At 47.7% G+C, this 21,696-nt stretch overlaps 1 protein-coding gene across 2 annotated transcripts in view; it reads right to left on the reverse strand.

The window, feature by feature from the left end:
• The window catches only part of LOC139277503 (probable phospholipid-transporting ATPase IIA), a 174,355-nt gene that overhangs the window by 107,483 nt on the left and 45,176 nt on the right, over positions 1 to 21,696 (reverse strand). For both annotated transcript variants that reach the window (XM_070896037.1, XM_070896036.1), the window contains exons 5-9: positions 18,002 to 18,060; positions 13,290 to 13,341; positions 4,642 to 4,736; positions 2,127 to 2,207; positions 1,110 to 1,185 (exon numbers count right to left, since the gene is read on the reverse strand). In XM_070896037.1, the coding sequence (XP_070752138.1) occupies positions 1,110 to 1,185; positions 2,127 to 2,207; positions 4,642 to 4,736; positions 13,290 to 13,341; positions 18,002 to 18,060 (363 nt within the window). The remainder of the gene's footprint in view (positions 1 to 1,109; positions 1,186 to 2,126; positions 2,208 to 4,641; positions 4,737 to 13,289; positions 13,342 to 18,001; positions 18,061 to 21,696) is intronic.

The following is a 21,696-nucleotide window of genomic DNA, read 5'->3' on the forward strand; positions in this document are numbered from 1 at the left end:
AGCAAGAGGCCCTCGTGCTGGGCCACGGACAATATATAGCAACAAGTGAATGATAAGATTTGTCAAGCTGCAACAATGGTATTTTCTCTACTGACCCAATACATTGAAAAATCACTATATATAAAATATATAAAATATATTCAATGATTCAACTGAATTAATAAACGGTGGACAGCAATTATTCAAGACAATAAAATAAAATAAATCACTCAATGATTCATTTAAATGTTTATAGGTTGAAAATATTCAGTTTATATTAAATCTAAACTGCTCATGCCACTAATATAACCCACAGTGCAGCAGTGAGAAATGGATTTACAAACACAATGGAGTAGAACTAGAGGAAGGAGTCCAAATTGGTTTCTGTGTTATAACTATTGAGATTTTGGGATCGTAATTTTGGCCAAATATTTAAACTGGGGAAAGTTGAGAAATCTGGAAATATCACTTTGAAACAAGAGAAAAACTGCAAATATTGGACACACACTGCAGCTATCAGCATCTGCAGAGAGGAAGAACTGGATAACGTTTCACATGTAGATCATTACTCAGAGATTGAATAAAGCAAGCCCCTTAACGGGGCTGAACAGACAGAATGGGGTGGTTGGGAGGTGGTGGTGACATCTGTGAGTGGCCCCCGTTATTTACATTCTTAAATGTAATTCTGACAGCAGAATTGCAGACCCACAAAAAGATGGAAGACGTCAAATCCTGGAATTTGACCTAGACAAGCACTTGAGTATTTCAGAATATGTAATATTTGTTAATTGTGTAGATAAGTAAGTCACTACATTAAAGAGACACAATCTCCCTGAAACTATTTGCAAACTGTTCTTTGATTCTGGAAGGAAACAAAATGTGCATCATGTGTACAGGACTCAATGACATATTTCCACTTAATTCAGCAGACCATGTGCTTGTAAGCAAACAATAAAATGTTTGTGAAGGATGTTGTCATGAAGGTGACTTCTCCTGAAGCGCCCATTTACTCAGCAAAACTTGGTCAACAGTGAGTCATCGAGAGGTTTTCCGGAATGCTTTGAAAAATGGGAAAATGAGGAAGTCAGAGTTTGTTTTTGTCTCTCAAGGGAAGGAGAAAATCACCTTACCAGAAGCAATGACCGTACTGGCCCACAATGTGTTCTCAATGCTCAAACTCTCATTAATTGGTGGGTCACTGTCCTCCTAAAACACACAAAACAAAACAACATTTTTCCAATTTATGTAGCAGCAATCTCTCGATGGAGCACTACTCCATAACAGTCAACAAAATTGCAAATATTTTCATACCAATCTGCAAATGAAAAATATAAATTTTTCAGAATGATTAAATTGCCATTCCTGCTATCCCACCAAGCTACCATATTTATTGTGTGCTAGCTGAGCAGACTGTTCTTTCCCATCAACCTGATCCCAAACCACAGACACTAACGAGCACAATTGGCTCACTCTTGCACAGATCACTCCAGCAGGACCAGCCGCGTTAATGAAATACTTCTGCTTCCCCCTTGGCTCAGAGCTAAAGTTAGTCTTGAGCCAAATGGACTGGGAGGTTTTGTGTTCGAGCCCCAGTCCATGCTGAGACAGCTGATCTCAAACAGGACAGCACTATGAACACTATAATTGACCTCAGCAACTTGGGTTTGGAAAGGGAAAAACTGTAAAGGATTTTCACTCCTGATCTGTATCCAGCAACCCCTATTCAAACTGCATGCGCGTGGACGCTGGGAGAGAACAGCATTTGTAACAGCTATGATGCACTCTCCTGTGGTTGAATAAGCAGCTCACAATCACTCGAAGCTTGCACATGAATAATGGTCACTTGGGCGAGGTATTGGAGGCGGACCTGTCCCTATGGAACAGTCGTCCAGGAAGGAGGCCACACCTTCAGGAGATGAGGGGAGAACATTGTTGAAGGGAAAAAAAAGACTGAAGTAATAAGTGCACAAGCATGTTTCATCATTGCCTCATAAAAGAGAGATATATCCTTGTTTAAACAAAAATTAAACAAAATAGCCCCTCACAATAAAATCTTTTAAAAATGGAATGAGAATAACAAGACATCTACTACAACACATGGAACCCTAAATGGAGTGTTTTCTTCCCAGTCGCCAAATTCAACTCACCCGGGTGAAAGTCCCCATAAAACTGTGAATGTCAAGGTTTGGTTCTTCTGCATAAACATAAGATCGTGTTTGTAGCAGATCCTGTGTGTTAAAATGAAAACAGAGTAAGAATTGAACAACATCTGTGTGCCATCATCTGACAAATATTGAATCAATGATAACCTGACACCAGTCCCACCCACAGGAAGCCAGCACAGGCAGGTTTTTTTTTTGTTGACTGAAATTCTGATCAATAATCAATGCCTCAGCTATTTACACATATAGAATTTTTATGAGTCCTCATAAGATTGTCAGTGTCTGTTGGAAAAACCACAGGTTAACCAGTTTGGGAATTTCCCGTTATTCACTATGTACATGAAGCAAGAGTGTATGCATGGGTGTGTTTGTATATGTGCATGCGCTTTACAGTTTCGGGTAACAATGGATACCTTCTCGGGTTCAGTGACGCCAATCACTTCCCATGCATAGATCCACACCCTTTACACGTTTCAGATAATGCACACTGCCCAATACAGGATAGCATTACCCAAGGGACGTAATAATACATCCTTCTTAAACTGAATAATAGGTCTTTCACCCATGCCCTCACATAGTCTTCTCCAATCTTTACAAAGGCAGATCAAGAAAACACTTGGCCCAGATCTAAATAATTAAACTGCTTTATTTCAAACTGCAAAGGAACATGCTTATGATCAGACTCACTTAATCTAATCATTGCAAACAGTCTTTGTGTAATAATACAAAATAATGAACACATGAGATTCCCCACATTAGTGAGTTATCTTGTTTGATTTAAACAAAATAACTTCTAGTTAACCTCCTGCATTCAAACCTTCTGAACCTGGTGAAAGTTTACACTCAACTTTCTGTTTAAAAACCTGACTTGACATTCTTATTCACTGCTTTTTCCAACTTGAATTGTGTGCGCATAGAGCTTTGGAAGAGAATTTTCTTACAACAACTAATATTTATATAGCACCTTGAACGTAATAAAACATCCCACTGTTACCTCTCTGGCAGATAAATCCTAAATAAGAACATCAAGTTCTGTTAATGTAGGCAGTTTGAGGTACAAGCTAAGTAATGGGAGCAGTGATTTAAACTTAATGTGGCTCACAAGGTTCCATGTTATTTTCCCAAGAGGCCTACAAAGACAAAACCCTTTGGTGGTTTTGCTCTAACTTATTACTCCTGTATTCTGAACTTGGTAGAATGCACTGCAATTCTGAAATATAATTCATTCTCACAGACACAATGACTATTTCATCCAAAACGCCTTCTGGAAACAGAGAATAGAAAGACTAAGGGGCCAAATTTGGTCACCATCCATTTCTCGGCGACACCTACCTTTTTGCTGCCCACTGCCGCCGGGTCCCAGCAGGAGCCACTTTCGGCTCCGTTGTGTGGCTGGCAGCGGCAGTCGCTGGGCGGGAGTGGGAGTGAGTGGCCGGTGTCATCAAAGTGTGGCAGTTGGAGGCCTTGCCACTTGGGGATCTTCAGAGGGCCTCCAATGCGCATGCGCGAGACTTGGCAATTTTTTTTTGTAGTTTTTGTCTTCCGACATGTCATCATTTCGGGGCCGTTTGAGGCTGATTGCTGTACTGCGCATGCGCATAAAGGCACACCACTTTATTCCACCTGTGAGTGTGAGGGGGAAGAGGAGAGAGTTGGAGGTTGGAGAGAGGAGAGAGTTGGAGGTTGGGGGTTGGAGAGAATTGGAGGTTGGAGAGGGGCAGTCTGAGTTGCAGAGGGGTCAGTCAGAGAAATTGAGACACACCCCTACCCCTACCCCTACCCCCGCGCTCTCTCTCTCTCTCTCTCTCTCTCTCACTACCTTTGATGTTTTGTCTCCCACACACATGCACACAGATACTTCAAGCAGAGGTCACTGGGCATGAATAAGGAAGAGAAACTCTTCCTGATTTTCCTGTCCCTAACTCGGACTATTGGTGGCACCCCGACAGCTGCCCCAGATGAGGCCAGCTTGCTCAGCAGAGACTGGAGATCAAACCTGTGATCATGAGAATTGATTTGGCTCAATTACTCACTATTGTTAATCCATCAGGAAATGGGTGAGGCAGTCAGTTATTTCTGGCAATAATTGAAAGGCTCCTTGCTATGCTGGCAAAATTATGCTTAAAAAGTTTTAAAACAGGCAAGTTATAAAGGGAGCTTTAAATCAACAGTAGTTATACTGCTGCTAATGTGATGGCAATGTAGAATAGGGCTGTCATTTCAAGGTGTTCTCACTGGCTCCAGTAGCCAATCCCAGTGGTAGCTTCATATGGTTTGTTTGGCACCAACACAGTGTGGCATCTGTAGCAAAATAAAACCAGCATTAAATGAAAGAACAAAGCACAGCTTTGGAGATATTATTTGTGGATGAGGAGGAAGAGTAACTGTGGAGACTGAAAAGGAATAGCAACTATTAGAAGACAAGAGTTGGAATTCTTTAGAGTATCTCCCAGGTCAGAATTTTCCAAGCCACAATCCCAGCTGTGTCTGCAATACTTACAGCTGCAATGGGTAATCTCTGAGTACAGCCAACAGGCAGACGCATCTTCCAGTCAGTCTCACCATCCAGCTGATCTGTGCGGATAAAACAGGAACCTGGAAAACACAAGGGAGGCAGTCACACATGTACAAGCCATGGGCAGAGAATATTGATATGTTAACGTCACTACTGTGAAGACAAGAAGTACAGCATGTGGCTGTTACCTTCATTTAATTTAATGTGGAGAATGCAAAAACAAGTTCAAACCACACAGCTCCAACTACTGCAGATTGACCAGCAGAGGGCTGATGGATTTCTCACTTTTCCCAAATCAACATTCCAAAAAGCTTGCTACAACAATTAGCTAAGGAGATTCGTAAAACTTCCACTTTTAAATGCATAGTTTGTAGCTTTCAGACTTGGCACCAATATAACCCAGATCCACCTGAGACAACGGTCTTATAGCAATGCCAACTGAGACACTGTCAACATTAAATCTAAATATCCCCCTTCCCATTGCATCTTATAATCTCTGTAACACTCTTAGTTCAACTTAACTATTTATTTGGGAGATCTCAGTTAGCCATGTGGAGCTTAAGATGGTGTTCCTTCACAGACCCCCTCTCTCAGTACAGCTCCCTTACCTCCTAGCTAGAGGGCACTATACATTATCTCGTTGCACCTTTCCTTTCATAAGAAACAAAATTGAATTAAAGTTAGCTTCAATATAAACAGGTAGTTAACTTCTTCTGAATACATGTATTAAACAACTACAAGTTTAACAATAAGAAAACTCTTGTCTTGTTAATTCTTTATCCAAGTGGATCAGTTCCTATGGACTGGAGGGTTGCTAATGTAACACCACTTTTTAAAAAAGGGAGAGAGAAAATGGGGAATTATAGACCAGAGAGCCTGACATCAGTAGTGGGAAAAATGTTGGAATCAATTATTAAAGATGAAATAGCAGCGCATTTGGAAAGTGCCAGGATCGGTCCAAGTCAGCATGGATTTATGAAAGGGAAATCATGCTTGACAAATCTTCTAGATTTTTTTTTTGAGGATGTAACTAGTAGAGTAGACAAGGGAGAACCAGTGGATGTGGTGTATTTGGACTTTCAAAAGGCTTTTGACGAGGTCCCACTCAAGAGATTGGTGTGCAAAATTAAAGCACATGGTATTGGGAGTAATGTATTGACATGGATAGAGAACTGGTCGGCAGACCGGAAGCAGAGAGTCGGGATAAACGGGTCCTTTTTCAGAATGGCAGGCAGTGACTAGTGGAGTGCCGCAGGGCTCAGTGCTGGGACCCCAACTATTTACAATATACATCAATGATTTAGATGAAGGAATTGAGTGTGATATCTCCAAGTTTGCAGATCACACCAAGCTGGCTGGCATTGTGAGCTGTGAGGAGGATGCTAAGAGGCTGCAGGGTGACTTGGACAGGTTAGGTGAGAGGACAAATGCATGGCAGATGCAGTATAAGGTGGATAAATGTGAGGTTATCCACTTTGGTGGCAAAAATATGAAGGCAGAATATTATCTGAATGGCGGCAGATTAGGAAAAGGGGAGGTGTAATGAGACCTGGGTGTCATGGTACATCAGTCATTGAAGGCTGGCATGCAGATGCAGCAGGCGATGAAGGTGGCAAATGGCATGTTGGCCTTCATAGCTAGGGGATGTGAGTATAGGAGCAAGAAGGTCTTACTGCAGTTGTACAGGGCGTTGGTGAGGCCTCACCTGGAATATTGTGTTCAGTTTTGGTCTCCTAATCTGAGGAAGGATGTTCTTGCTATTGAGGGAGTGCAGCGAAAGTTCACCAGACTGATTCCCGGGATGGCAGGACTGACATATGAGGAGAGACTGGATTGACTGGGCCTGTATTCACTGGAGTTTAGATGAATGAGAGGGGATCTCATAGAAACATATAAAATTCTGACGGGACTAGACAGGTTAGATGCAGGAAGAATTTTCCCGATATTGGGGAAGTCCAGATCAGGGGTCACAGTCTAAGGATAAGGGGTAGGCCATTTAGGACCGAGATGAGGAAAAACTTCTTCACTCAAGAGTTGTTAAGCTCTGGAATTCTCTACCGCAGAGTGTTGTTGATGCTAGTTCGTTAGATATATTCAAGAGGGAGTTAGATATGGTTTTTACAGCTAAAGGGGTCAAGGGGTATGTAGAGAAAGCAGGAAAGGGGTATTGAGGTGAATGATCCGTCATGATCTTATTGAATGGTGGTGCAGGCTCGAAGGGCCGAATGGCCTACTCCTGCACCTATTGTCTATGTTTCTATATGTCCAGTGTCCATGATTTCTTATTTCTGTATATAGTGCTTCAGATATTTTGGTGTTGTGCGGATTCTGTTGCTTTGCCTCAAACGGGTTGTTTCAGTGGTGTTCTGTGCACTGATCGCTTTAGTTCCTTTATCAGTGCTCTGAGGGAAAATATCAGGCAACATATCGCTGAAGTGCTGTTTCACGTGCTATTTGGCTGTGTTGGCAGTGGATCGCCTGTGGGTGTCACTGAGATCTCTGAAGTTTCGATGAATGTTTCAGCGCTCTCTTAGATGTTTCCTATTTCTGCGATACTCATGGCTATCTTCTGTAATGACCTGATATGATCGCATGCCAACTTCTTTCTGAACCTGAACTTTTTGTCACTCTTTGCATTCTCGCTTTTGCGTCTTACTGTTTCTCCTTCCTGCAGTGTAGGAAGTGCTGTAGCATCTCTGTTGTAGTAGTGTGCTTGTTTGGCATGGTTCCTTTCTTTGTTGATGATGACGTCGTGTATGATTCTTGGTTTGAGTAGTTCGTTTGCGATTGGGATGTTTGTCTTTGTGCGGCAACCAAGTAAGCGCTGTGCTGGCGAACTATCAAGGCCTTCAGTTAGTGTTATTCACCAGATGAGAAAGCTCATGTAGAAGTCACCGCAGTCTTTTTGTCTCCTTGATTAACCACTTTGCGAGCTTAACCGTATTCTCAACCTTTCCGTTGCTTTGTGGATATTCTGGTGAACTTGTTGCTGATCAAATCCATATTCTGTAGCAAAGTTTGTGAACTGTTGTGAGTTGAAGGGAAGTCCATTGTCGGATTGAAACTTGTCTGGAATACTGTGGTTCGAGAAGTGTTTCTTGTCCCAGCTTCCCCTACCTTCCAGAGTGGCTCTCCTAGTCTTGTTATCCAGGGAAGGTAGAGGTAACACACCCGGGATCACTAAACACAAAACCCAGTCTGTTAATCACTTTCAGCTACTGATTTAGTGCGTGCCTCACAGCATCTCTCTATATTTGATGTCTCCAAGATAAGAGACGACTAATTGATGTCCTGTTTCTGATCAGGGCGGAGGAGCAGAGAGCGATCAGGGCCCAGGAGCGTTGTGATCAGGGCCCAGCAGAGGCGAGAGTTCGGGGCCCAGAAGAGGTGAGGGCTCGGGGCAGCATGGGCCAGCCCACACTGCAATCTATGGACAGTAGGAGTATGTGTGCGCACTAGGTCCGTGCAGCAGAGCTTGGTCTCCAGTCGCCTTGGTTAACCCTTGCCACTGGATCAAGACCTAGCTCTGTCAAGCTTGTGTGGTCGCTGGTGTGCAACGGCCACCCCACATTAAAAGAATCCATGCAGGGGCATCTTCCACCCTTCAGTATGTAGTTCGGGATCGAGAATGTCAGGTCCCTCATTGAAACGCCTATGAACTCATCCCTTTTTGGTGTGGAAGTGGGTCATCCTCAATAGGAGGGACTGTCTAATACTATACTCGAGGTGTTTGATGATGACAGTGGAATTTTTCTTTCCCTGCAGATTGTCTATCTCGAAATAGTCCCGAGTAGTAGTCCACTGTGCATTTGTCTTTGTCGTCGAGTGTGAATATGTCACAACCAATCTTTTCCCATGGACTCAGAAAGGTCATGACTATCAATGGTTCTTTTAGTTGGCTCGATTGATAGGCGTTACATGGCTCACACTTTGAAACATAGCCTTTTATGTCACTGTTCAGTCCTAAACAGATTCTCTGGCACATCGAAGAGTGCTCTCGACACCAGTGTGAGCAGCATGAAGTCGCTGGTGAATATCGGATCTCAGGGATTTTGGTATGACACGGCGATAGCCTTTGAAGAAACGCCATCCTGTGTTGTGAGTTCGTCACGAACTTTGAAGTATGCATGCGTTTCAGACGGGCATTCATGCGTCGTTTCTGGCTATCCCGTTGTGGTTTGTTGTATGACCAGTTATAGTGCGGAGTCGCTTGCAATTGCATGTTGTATGGTAGTCAGTCCTTGTTTGGAGAGTGGGAGAAAGTCCACCATATGGATGCATTCCACTGCAATCTCTGTCAGTGATCTTTCCACGTTTTTGAGGTATGCGCGTAAGAGGGTGTCTGCTAGATACATTTCTTTTCCAGGTTGATACTTTATTTTGACGTCATATTGGTTGAGACGAATGAGCAGACATTGTAGTCGCTTGGGTGCTGCAGATAATGGATTGCCTCATATGGCAACGAAAGGCTTATGGTCTGTCCAGAGCATGATCTTGCAACTGTATACATATTGATGGTTTTGTTCCATTCCTAAGACTTGAGCAAGCAGCTCCTTTTCAATTTGAGTGTATCGAATTTCTGCTGGAGTGAGTGTTTGGCTCACGTATGCAATTGGTTGTCCCTGTTGCAGAAGGACGAACCCTGGACCCTTGCTTGAAGCATCTCCTTGACCTTCGGTTACAAGTTTGTGGTCAAAGTACCTGAGCACCAGAGAATCTGTCATGCGTTGTTTAATAGCTTCAAATGCTTTGTCTTGTTCTTCAGTCCATTTCCAGACTGTGTCTTTTTGAGTAAGCCATCGCAGAGGCTCATTGAGGTCTGAAAGAGCTGGCAAGAATTTTGCGAGGTACTTTGTCATGTCGACAAATAATTGTACAACTGCGACATCCTGCGGTTTCTGCCTTTCGTTGATTGTGACCATTTTGCTTGGGTCGGCTTTGTGTCCATCACTAGACAGTATGTGTCCCATGTATGTGAACTTATCGTAGTTCACTTTGATGTTTCGCTCTCTGCATGAATTTGTACAAGTTTGTGTCATGATCGTGATTGGCCTCTTTAAATGTCTCACTGCGTCCAGTGATCAAGTTATCATCTGCAATCTTGTAGACTCCATCTAGACCCTCGAGTTTCTGGTCTAGCTTCTGCTGGAAGATTTCCGGGGCAGGACTGATGCCAAATGGCATTCTATTATATCGATATCGTCCCCATGGAGTCTAGAAGGTGTGAGGTAGGAGGACTGTGTGTCTAGTTCACATTGTAAAAAAGCTTCCTTGCAGTCTGCTTTAGTGAAGATCTTTACATTTGACATCTGTGGCAAGATGCCATCGATCACAGGAAGTGGATAGTGTCCATGTTTCAGGGCATTGTTCAGATGTTGAGGGTCAATACACACTCGTATCTTTCCATTTGGTTTTTGTATAGTCACTAGATTGGATACCCAGTCCGTTGATGCAACCACTTTCGTGATGATTTGCTGTTTTTCCAAACGATCCCGAGTTCCTCTTTTAGCATTTATTTGATCGCAATTAGTACCCATCTGGGTGGCATTACAGCTGATGTCACTGATTCATTAAGTTCAAGGTGAACTGTCCCTGGCATGTGTTCAAGTCTCTTAAACACATCTGGATACGCATCGTTGACATTAGTTTTTGACGCTAGCGAGAACTTTGCCTTTTTCGTAGTTTGCGATTCGCATGGTTCATTTACCACCGTGATATTCTGATGCTGCACTTTTATCAGTTGTAGCTGTTGAACAGTGCGTGAGCCAATCAGTCGTGCACTTTGGCCCTCAATGATCACAAAGGGCACAATGTACTTATGCTTGTTCTTTGTATTTTCCAGTGACACATTACAAATCCCTACCACTGGAATGGTTGCATAATTGTCATATAGTGACAGTATTGTCTTAGATAAATATCTAAGAGGTAGCACATTGCATGTGGCCCCACAATCTATTTGCATTTTTACCATTTGACCTTTGATGGAGAAGATAGCCATAATCTTGTTGGGATACTTTTTGTCAGCTTTGTCCTTAATTGTGCCATCAACTTTACCAAGCATCTTTAGAGTCATGACTTCAAAATCAGAATCATAACTCTCTTCATATAGTGCGTGAACTTTTTGCTTGCCCTTATATTTAGGGTTATGTGTAGACCTGCCTCGATCCACTCTCTGCACTTTTGAGAAAAGTGATTTAGTTTGCTGCAACTTGTGCAGGTTTTCCCATATGCTGGGTATTTAGTTTTTGACAGCTCATATCTTTTGCCACAATACCTGCAATTGTTCATGAACTCTTTGTCTGTGAATTCTTTCTTTGTGGGTCAGGGTTTCTGTCTGACAGCTTTGACATCTTCAGAGTCTGTTTTAGTGAGCTTCATGGATTTCATTTGTGCAACTGTGGCCTCTATAACTTTGCAGAGCATCACACATTTATCGAGTGTTAGGCTTGATTTTTGCAACAGCCTCTTACGCAGAGTGTTATCAGATATTCCGCAGACTATGCGGTCTCTGATGAAATCATCCCTCAAATTGCCGAAATCACATGACGATGCTAGCTCGCTCACTTTCACGAGATATCTGTCAAACTGCTCGTCCCCTTGTGCACAGTTGTTAATCTGGTACCGTTCATAGATGATGATGTTGGTTTTACCTTTACAGTGCTCTTCCCAGAGCTTCAAAATAATCTCAATTTCCTGCTCGTCTTCCTCTGATTTGTAGGGAAGATTATTGTGGATATCTAGGGTATCGCTGCCAATGGCAGTGATAAATATTGCAATGCTAACTCTATCTGGTTTTTCCACAATATTCGTGATAATTTCATAGCTGTCCCACAGCTGTTTGAATTTTTTCCAGTTGGCTTTCAAATCGCCAGTCACCTGCAATGGAGGTGGGAGAGGAATGTGCGCGGGAGTTGGCACCGTGGTGGTCATGATAGCGCGCTACAGTTTAGGACTTTAGGTTTGTCACATAGATGTATACAATTCAAATACTCAGAGGACTAGAACAAGTCTAATAGTAAAATATCGTGGCCATGTATTTGTAGAAATACTTTTTCACTCGAGGCTCTACAATAACTTACGCCACTTTAAGTTTACTTTACTAATGCCTCTAGATTATTTTATAAGCTTTTGACTATTTATTGCCCTCCACGGATCCACGTGCGATGTGTAGGAAGCACGCTCTGCACTGCATTGCTTAACATCGATTGCAATTGGCTTGAAAAAGTCTTACAGTTCCAATATTTCGGTCGTAGATGCATTCAACGAAAGATTGGAAGTCTCTGCTTCGGACACCACATATTTTATAGTCTCTTTAACACTCTTAGTTCAACTTAACTCTATTTATTTGGGAGATCTCAGTCAGCCACGTGGAGCTTAAGATGGTGTTCCTTCACAGAACCTCTCTCTCAATATAGCTCCCGATACCTCTTAGCTAGAGGGCGCTATGCATTATATTGATGCCTCCTAGCTAGAGGGCGCTATACATTATCTCGTTACACCCACTAATGTGTCAATATATTCCTCCCTCCGTTGGCCACTGTAGTCCCTTCTGAACTGTACAGGAATTTTTAAAAGATATAATTCATGACTGGAACTGCTCCAGTCAGCTTTACTCCTGAGGTTCAATTACCAAGGCCAATTTACAACACTGGGCAGCGCTACAAGAACAGTACTGTCTGTGGTTATGTTATTTTTCAAATCAACAAGATTGCAATAAAGCCAAACAATTCGGCATTAACTGTACGTACCACCTATTGTTTAACAGGCACTCCACTTAGTGACACAGCAGTGCATTTAAACTGGTTTGCTCTCTACTGACTTTGAAGTGGGCAGCTGAGCTGAGATCAGCGCCGTGAAGGCTGCTAACGGGATCACTGGAGGTCAGACCTGCTGCTTTTGGCACTCACCTCTACAGCTGGCTGGGGGGTGGGGGTGGGGTGGGTCATGGCTGCTGATGAACATTTTTGGCCAGCTGTTTTGGTTGTGTTGCAGGTCTGGGAGCTGGAGTTGCAGCTTTGAGTCAGCAAATCAGCCAAACGATCAGTTGTTACAGCGACAGCTGATCTTGCCCGCTGGAGTTGAACAATGGAGATGAGCGAAGAAAAAGTGTTAGCAGCTCAAACGTCTGCTGGCCTGCTATCATCTGGGAACTTCCTGGGTCTAAATGGCTCAAATATTCAGAATAAACTTGATGACCCATTGCAGGATATCGCCATGGTTTTATTTAAAAGCCCATTTACAGTGGCTCTCTGCCATTCTGGTCACTGTTCATTTGTCACACTAACACTCAGCCATTGAGAATTATATAGCCACATCGAACAATGGAAAATCTATTAAAAAAATACAATAATAGTAAAAACAAAAAAAATTGTATAATTTTTTTCCAGCAATGAGACAGTTTAAACACCATTATCAAGGTTACAATTGATTATATTGAATTATTACTTATTATATATACTGAATACTGTGGAGCAGAACAGAACACCATTAAGGTCACAGCCGACTCAGTATCAGAAATGTGACCGATTGGATATCTAAACAAAGCAGCTCTGTCATATGAAACCACTGAAGTGGGTGGCAGTTGAGAGGGAAACTCTTTAAACTGCAAATGATTTACAGAGTGAAGCACTTACCACCTTTGTCCGATGTTCGGAGGAAGATCATGTCAGCAGGTACCCGCTGGTTCTGTAGAAAATAAAATCAGAAAACAATTTACTGAATTAAACAGTGAAACCAGTTGGAAGCACGAGATAAATTAGAGCAAATGAGAGAGCATGCACGAGCATCGGCAGCACCTGATAGCATGAGATGGTGCTAATTCTGTCTCTACTGCTAACACATAGGGCATTACTTGTGACTGTGCAGCAAGCACCGCACAAATTCCTTGTGGTCTCCTGCTCTCTCTGGTCCCCAGTCCAATACGCCAATAATTAAGTTACCCTGCACTCAAAAGGGAAAAATAAATGTTGAAAAATTGGGATAATGGGCATCTCCGACCCATCAACCACAGTCCCTGAAGCAGCATTAACAGCAATCTAGGAGAAATCTGTAACCATGTCAGCAGATTCGGAAATGAGGGGGTTGACTTATGAAGATAGGTTGAGTAGGTTGTGTTATGTTCAAAATAACTCCACAAGACTGTATGCTGTAAGCTCAAACTGTTGTGACCTTGGTCTCTTTAATGTAACTCCAGAGTGAGGATGCAGCATGGTGGACTGCCTTTTATACCTGCTTGCCCAGGGTGACCAGGTGACCCTTGGGTCTCCCACAGTTGCGCCCCCTGGTGGCAAGCCTTACGCACTAATAAAGTTTACATACATAACAGGTTGGGCCCCTACTCATTGGAGTTCAGAAGAATGAGAGGTGATCTTATCAAAACATAAAAGATAATGAGGGGGCTCGACAAGGTGGATGCAGAGAGGATATTTCCATTCATAGGGGAAATTAAAACTAGGGGACAGTCTCAGAATAAGGGGCTGCCCATTTAAAACGGAGATAAGGAGGAATTTCTTCTCTCAGAGGGTTGTAAATCTATGGAAGTCTCTGCCCCAGAGAGCTGTGGAGGCTGGGTCTTTGAATATATTTAAGGTGGAGATAGATAGATTTTTGAGCGCTAAGGAAGGGGTTATGGGGAGCGGGCAGGAAAGTGGAGCTGAGTCCATGATCAGATTGGCCATGATCTTATTGAATGGTGGAGCAGGCTCGAGGGGCCAGGTGGCCTACTCCTGCTCTTATTTCTTATGTTCTAATAAGGATGTCATTACCCATGCGTGATGATGCTTTCCTCCATGGTATAATATGAGTGCATGCAAAACTGCCCCATATATGGGTAAAATTGGCTTGATATCAGTGAGCTTTGCATTTGTTTCTTTTGTTATTATAAATGTGCTGCAAATTTATTCGATGTGCAGGACAGATCTAATTTAGAACCAGTTCCATTCAGAGCAAAGCATACGCGAGGTCCATTGCAGTACAAGTAATTAAAACATGCTGAGTCAAAAATCCAACAAACTGATTTTTACTTCTTGATATGCAGTCTAAAGAAGTGTTCCAGATGATCAAAATCTCTAAACAATTTACATATTTATCAGGATGCGGCTATAAAATTGCATTTGCTCTTGATAACCAATTTTCTCATTGTACTCAAGTAACATAACATTTTACAGCACAAAAACATGCCTTTTGTCCCAACAGATCGATGCTGGTTTTTATGCTACACACTAGCTTCCTTCCACCTTCTATTCCTTTCTCACTCATGTACTTATCTAGCATTCTCTTAAATGCATCTATGCTGTTCGCCTCAAATACTCCCTGTAATAGCGAGCTCCACATTCTCACACTCACTGAGTAAAGCTGTTTCTCCTGAATTTGTTATTAGAATTATTAGTGACAATATTGTATTTATGGCCCCTAGTTTTGGACTCCCCCACAAGTAGAAACATCTACTCTACACCTACAGTATGAAACCCCTTCATAATTTTGAAGACCACAATCAGATCACCCCTCAGTCTTCTCCAATCTACAGAAAAGAGCCAAAGCCTGCTCAGTGTTTCCTGATAGTTGTACCCTCTTAGTTCTGGTACCCTCTTTGTAAATCTTTTATGCACTTACTCCAGTGCTTCTCTATCCCTTTGGTAACATGGAGACCAGAACTGTGCACATACTCAAAGTGTGGTCGAACCAAGGTTCTATACAAGTTTATCATATGTTTTTGTGTAAAAGCAGAGAAATTAAGTACATTTTGAATGCAACATCTCAAACTTATCTATATTGAAATTCATTTACCATTTACACACCCATTCTGCAAGTTTGTGAATGTCTTCTTGTATTTTGTCGCTGGCTTCCTCGGTATAGAACCATAGAAAATAGATGCAGGAGTAGGCCATTCGGCCCTACGAGCCTGCACCACCATTCAATAAGATCATGGCTGATCACTCCCTCAGTACCCCTTTCCTGCTTTCTCTCCATACCCCTTGATCCCCTTAGCTGTAAGGGCCATATCTAACTCCATCTTGAATATATCCAATGAACTGGCATCAACAGCTCCCTGCGGCAGGGAATTCCATAGGTTAACAACTCTCTGAGTGAAGAAGTTTCTCCTCATCTCAGTCCCTTATCCTAAGACTATGTCCCCTGGTTCTGGACTTCCCCAACATCGGGAACATTCTTCCCGCATCTAACCTGTCCAGTCCCTTCAGAATTTTATATGTTTCTATGAGATTCCCTCTCATCCTTCTAAACTCCAGTGAATAAAGGCCCAGTTGATCCAGTCTCTCCTCATATGACAGTCCAGCCATCCCTGGAATCAGTGTGGTGAACCTTCGCTGCACTCCCTCAATAGCAAGAACGTCCTTCCTCAGATTAGGAGACCGCCCGCCCCTCTCTCCCTACCCCGCCACCCCACACTGATGTGGGGTCATCCGCAAATTTTGATATTGTACTTCCAATTCCCAAGTTCAAATTATTTATGTAAATAGTGAACAATAGTGGTCGCAGCACCGATCCCTGTGGAACACCACTTCCCACCTTCCGCCAATTTGAATAACTAATTTTAACCCCAAATCCTGTTTTCTGTTTTATAGTCAGTTCACTATCCATTCTGCTACTTATCCCGACTCCACATGCTCTAACCTTAGTCATGAGTCAACGATGCAATACAGTATCTTATCACAGGCTTTCTGAAAGTCCATGGGAGCAAAATTGCACTGTCGTGCCTCCGGGGGGCACTAACAGGATAGTATGCAGGTACAGCAAGTCAATGGTATCTTGGCCTTTATTGCAAGGGGGATGGAGTATAAAAGCAGGGTAGTCTTGCTACAGCTATATAAGGTATTGGTGAGGCCACACCTGGAATACTGCATGCAGTTTTGATTTCCATATTTACGAAAGGATATACTTGCTTTGGAGGCAGTTCAGAGAAGATTCACTAGGTTGATTCTGGGGATAAGGGGGTTAACTTATGAGGAAAGGTTGAGTAGGTTGGGCCTCTACTCATTGGAATTCAGAAGAATGAGAGGTGATCTTATCGAACCGTATAAGATTATAAAGGGGCTTAACAAGGTGGATGCAGAGAGGATGTTTCCACTGGTGGGGGAGATTAGAACTAGAGGGCATGATCTTAGAATAAGGGGCCGCCCATTTAAAACAGAGATGAGGAGAAATTTCTTCTCTCAGAGGGTTGTAAATCTATGGAATTCGCTGCCTCAGAGAGCTGTGGAAGCTGGGACATTGAATAAATTTAAGAAGAAATAGATAGTTTCTTAAACAAGAAGGGGTTATGGGGAGTGGGCAGGGAAGTGGAGCTGAGCCCATGATCAGATCAGCCATGATCTTATCGAATGGCGGAGCAGGCTCGTGGGGCCGTATGGTCTACTCCTGTTCCTATTTCTTATGTTTTTATAACAGGGCGCAAAAGTGTTTTTGCCCGGGGAGGTGGTGGGGGTGCTACCAGCTCCTGCGAAATTGGGCGGGAATTAGTGGAGGCATGAAAGCAGTAGCCCTGCATCCCCGCTGGTAACACCCCGGCTGTTGTGCCCCCGGCGATGACCTACTCACTGTGCGCAGCAAACCCTTTTAGTCCCGCAGCAACACATTGGGCAGCATCCTGTGAGGCTGCCGCAGGCGATGTCAGCTCCAGCCTCGCGGGTCGTACACACCAGTTACTGGACAAAATTTAAAGGGGAGGTGCGCGCAACCCACACCGCCATTTTCTTTAGCCAACTTACCAGTCTTCCCTTTCTCTTCCGATTTCACGGGGTCCGTGCCGCGATCGTGCAGCCCAGCATCCCGCTTCGGTGCTGGGCTATGGCCACAGCACCACTCATTCCCTGTGGCTGAGTGGCAGCCCATCAAAAGACCTGCAGAGCTCGCAGCGCCCCTCCCCTTTAACAGAAGGGGAGGACCCATGGAACACGACAGCACTACGCGGCGAGGCCGCGGAGCACAAGGCATTCCCCCGGGTAGCACCCCCGATCCCGCCGAGAGGAAGCGGAGTGCGAAAACATTGTGCTCTACTTCCTGTCAGGGGAGGTAAGCCCAATTTCATGTCGAGGGTGGGAATTCTGCACCGGGCGCAGAATGTCTGGCTTCGGAAAGGTTACCGCCCCCAACCGGGCCGATACGTAATTTTGGCCCCCATATATATTACATCAACTGCACTACCCCTGTCTACTCTTTCTGTTGCTTCGTCAAAGAATGCAATAAATTTGGTCAAGCATGATCTTCCCTTTTGAGATCCATAAATTTTCTATCACATCTTTGAGTAACTATTCCAATATCTTTCCTAACATATAGTGACTCTACTTGAATGCAATTACTATTTTTAAATCCAATTGAAAATACAAACCTTATCGACAATAATCAAATCCCCCACTTGAATGTTCGAGCTCTTGACGACCACAGTCCCTGGAGTGACAAAAGAATACATTTTAGCACAACTTTCAGAGATTACAATTAATACCCCATTTATACAGGCAACTGAATGATGGGGTCTGACTCATCAGAGCTCAGGCCAATACACTCTTCTCTTAACATCCACACAAACCAACTTTCTATCCTCAATAGGAACCCTGATCTAGCTCGGGGCCAGCCTCGTCTTCCAATCCAGGTAAAATCAGTTGACAGTACAGATCAGGAGTTTCCTTTGTCTAAGTACTCAGTGCCACACGAGGTGTCGCAGTTTCCCATACTGTAATTGTTGGAAGACCAATTCATTTTTTTTTTTTAAAAAGGAGGGAAGTTATAGGAACTTCCCTTCCCTCCCCTCCACCCTCCCCTACACCCTCCCACCAACCCCCCCTCCCCCCAGCCCCCACCCCACCCCACCCCCTCCCCTCCACACCCCCCACCAACCCCCCCTCCCCCCAGCCCCCACCCCACCCCCTCCCCTCCACACCCCCCACCCCTCCCCCACCCTCCCCCCTCCCCCACCCCACCCCCTCCCTCCACTCCCCCCACCCCTCCCCCCTCCTCCCCCCTCCATCAATCCCCCACTCCCCTCCATCCCCCACCCACCCCCCCAACCCCCTCAATCCCCCACCCACCCCCCATCCCCTCCCCCCTACCCCCCTCCCCTCCCCCCAACCCCCCCTCCCCTCCCCCCAACCCCCCCTCCCCTCCAACCCCCCATCCCCCTCCCCTCCCCCCAACCCCCCCTCCCCTCCAACCCCCCATATCTCCCCCATCCCCCCACCTCCCCTCACCACCCCCTCATCCATTCCCCCCACCCCCACCTCCCCTCCATCCATTCCCCCCACCTCCCCTCCATCCATTCCCCCCACCTCCCCTCCATCCATTCCCCCCACCTCCCCTCCATCCATTCCCCCCACCTCCCCTCCATCCATTCCCCCCACCTCCCCTCCATCCATTCCCCCCACCTCCCCTCCATCTCCCCCCCCGCACCTCCCCTCCATCTCCCCCCCCGCACCTCCCCTCCCACCCCCCCGCACCTCCCCTCCCCTCCCCTCCCAACCCCCCCTGCACCTCCCCTCCCCTCCCAACCCCCCCTGCACCTCCCCTCCCCTCCCAACCCCCCCTGCACCTCCCCTCCCAACCCCCCCTGCACCTCCCCTCCATCTCCCCCCCCCACCTCCCCTCCATCTCCCCCCCCCCACATCTCTCCCCCCCATCTTCCCCCCCCCCGCACCTCCCCTCCATCTCCCCCCCCCGCACCTCCCCTCCATCTCCCCCCCCCGCACCTCCCCTCCATCTTCCCCCCCCCCCCGCATCTCCCCTCCATCTCCCACCCCCCCGCACCTCCCCTCCATCTCCCAACCCCCCCGCACCTCCCCTCCATCTCCCTCCCCCCCGCACCATCTCCCCCCCCGCACCTCCCCTCCATCTCCCCCCCCGCACCTCCATCCCCCCCCGCACCTCCCCTCCATCCCCCCCCGCCTCCCCTCCATCTCTCCCCCCTCCCCTCCCCTCCATCTCTCCCCCTCCCCTCCCCTCCATCTCTCCCCCCTCCCCGCACCTCCCCTCCATCCCCCCCCCCCGCACCTCCCCTCCATCCCCCCCCGCACCTCCCCTCCATCCCCCCCCGCACCTCCCCTCCATCTCCCCCCCCGCACCTCCCCTCCATCTCCCCCCCCGCACCTCCCCTCCATCTCCCCCCCCGCACCTCCCCTCCATCTCCCCCCCCGCACCTCCCCTCCATCTCTCCCCCCTCCCCGCACCTCCCCTCCATCTCCCCCCTCCCCGCAATCTCCCCCCCATCTCCCCCCCCCGCACCTCCCGTCCATCTCCCCCCCCCCGCACCTCCCGTCCATCTCCCCCCCCCCCGCACCTCCCCTCCATCTCCCCCCCCCCGCACCTCCCCTCCATCTCCCCCCCGCACCTCCCCTCCATCTCCCCCCCCGCACCTCCCCTCCCCTCCATTCCCCCCCCCCCGCACCTCCCCTCCATCTCTCCCCCCTCCCCGCACCTCCCTCCATCTCTCCCCCCTCCCCGCACCTCCCCTCCATCTCCCCCCCACCGCACCTCCCCTCCATCTCCCCCCCCACCGCACCTCCCCTCACCTCCCCTCCATCTCCCCCCTCCCCGCACCTCCCCTCCATCTCCCCCCTCCCCGCACCTCCCCTCCATCTCCCCCCTCCCCGCACCTCCCCTCCATCTCCCCCCTCCCGCACCTCCCCTCCATCTCCCCCCTCCCGCACCTCCCCTCCATCTCCCCCCTCCCCGCACCTCCCCTCCATCTCCCCCCTCCCCGCACCTCCCCTCCATCTCCCCCCTCCCCGCACCTCCCCTCCATCTCCCCCCTCCCCGCACCTCCCCTCCATCTCCCCCCTCCCCGCACCTCCCCTCCATCTCCCCCCTCCCCGCACCTCCCCTCCATCTCTCCCCCCTCCCCGCACCTCCCCTCCATCCCCCCCCCCGCACCTCCCCTCCATCCCCCCCCCCGCACCTCCCCTCCATCCCCCCCCGCACCTCCCCTCCATCCCCCCCCGCACCTCCCCTCCATCCCCCCCCGCACCTCCCCTCCATCTCCCCCCCCCGCACCTCCCCTCCATCTCCCCCCCCGCACCTCCCCTCCATCTCTCCCCCCTCCCCGCACCTCCCCTCCCTCCCCGCACCTCCCCTCCATCTCCCCCCTCCCCGCAATCTCCCCCCCATCTCCCCCCCCGCACCTCCCCTCCATCTCCCCCTCCCCGCACCTCCCCTCCATCTCCCCCCTCCCCGCACCTCCCCTCCATCTCCCCCCTCCCCGCACCTCCCCTCCATCTCCCCCCTCCCCGCACCTCCCCTCCATCTCTCCCCCCTCCCCGCACCTCCCCTCCATCTCTCCCCCCTCCCCGCACCTCCCCTCCATCTCTCCCCCCTCCCCGCACCTCCCCTCCATCTCCCCCCCCCACCATTTCCCCCCCCGCACCTCCCCCCCCTCCCATCCCCCTCTCCTCCCCCCCCTCCCATCCATCCCCCTCTCCTCCCCCCCTCCCATCCATCCCCCTCTCCTCCCCCCCTCCCATCCATCCCCCTCTCCCCTCCCTCCATCCATCCCCCTCTCCCCTCCCTCCATCCATCCCCCTCTCCCCTCCCTCCATCCATCCCCCTCTCCCCTCCCTCCATCCATCCCCCTCTCCCCTCCCTCCATCCATCCCCCTCTCTCCCCTCCCTCCATCCATCCCCCTCTCTCCCCTCCATCCCCCTCTCCCCTCCCTCCATCCATCCCCCTCTCCCCTCCCTCCATCCATCCCCCTCTCCCCTCCCTCCATCCATCCATCCCCCTCTCCCCTCCCTCCATCCATCCCCCTCTCCCCTCCCCTCCCTCCATCCATCCCCCTCTCCCCTCCCCTCCCTCCATCCATCCCCCTCTCCCCTCCCTCCATCCATCCCCCTCTCCCCTCCCTCCATCCATCCCCCTCTCCCCTCCCTCCATCCATCCCCCTCTCCCCGGTAACAGTGATTGAGTTTTATGAAGTTTTGCAGGTAGCATTACTTGTACACATTTTGGGATGTTGCAGAAGCAGTATGTGGATGTCTAGCTACAGCAACTGTTTGCAGAAGACTAAGGTTGATAAAAATAAATCAACCACAATAGCTCAA

The sequence above is a fragment of the Pristiophorus japonicus genome, chromosome 12 (genome assembly GCF_044704955.1).
Source record: "Pristiophorus japonicus isolate sPriJap1 chromosome 12, sPriJap1.hap1, whole genome shotgun sequence".
In the NCBI taxonomy this organism is placed as follows: Eukaryota; Metazoa; Chordata; class Chondrichthyes; family Pristiophoridae; genus Pristiophorus; species Pristiophorus japonicus.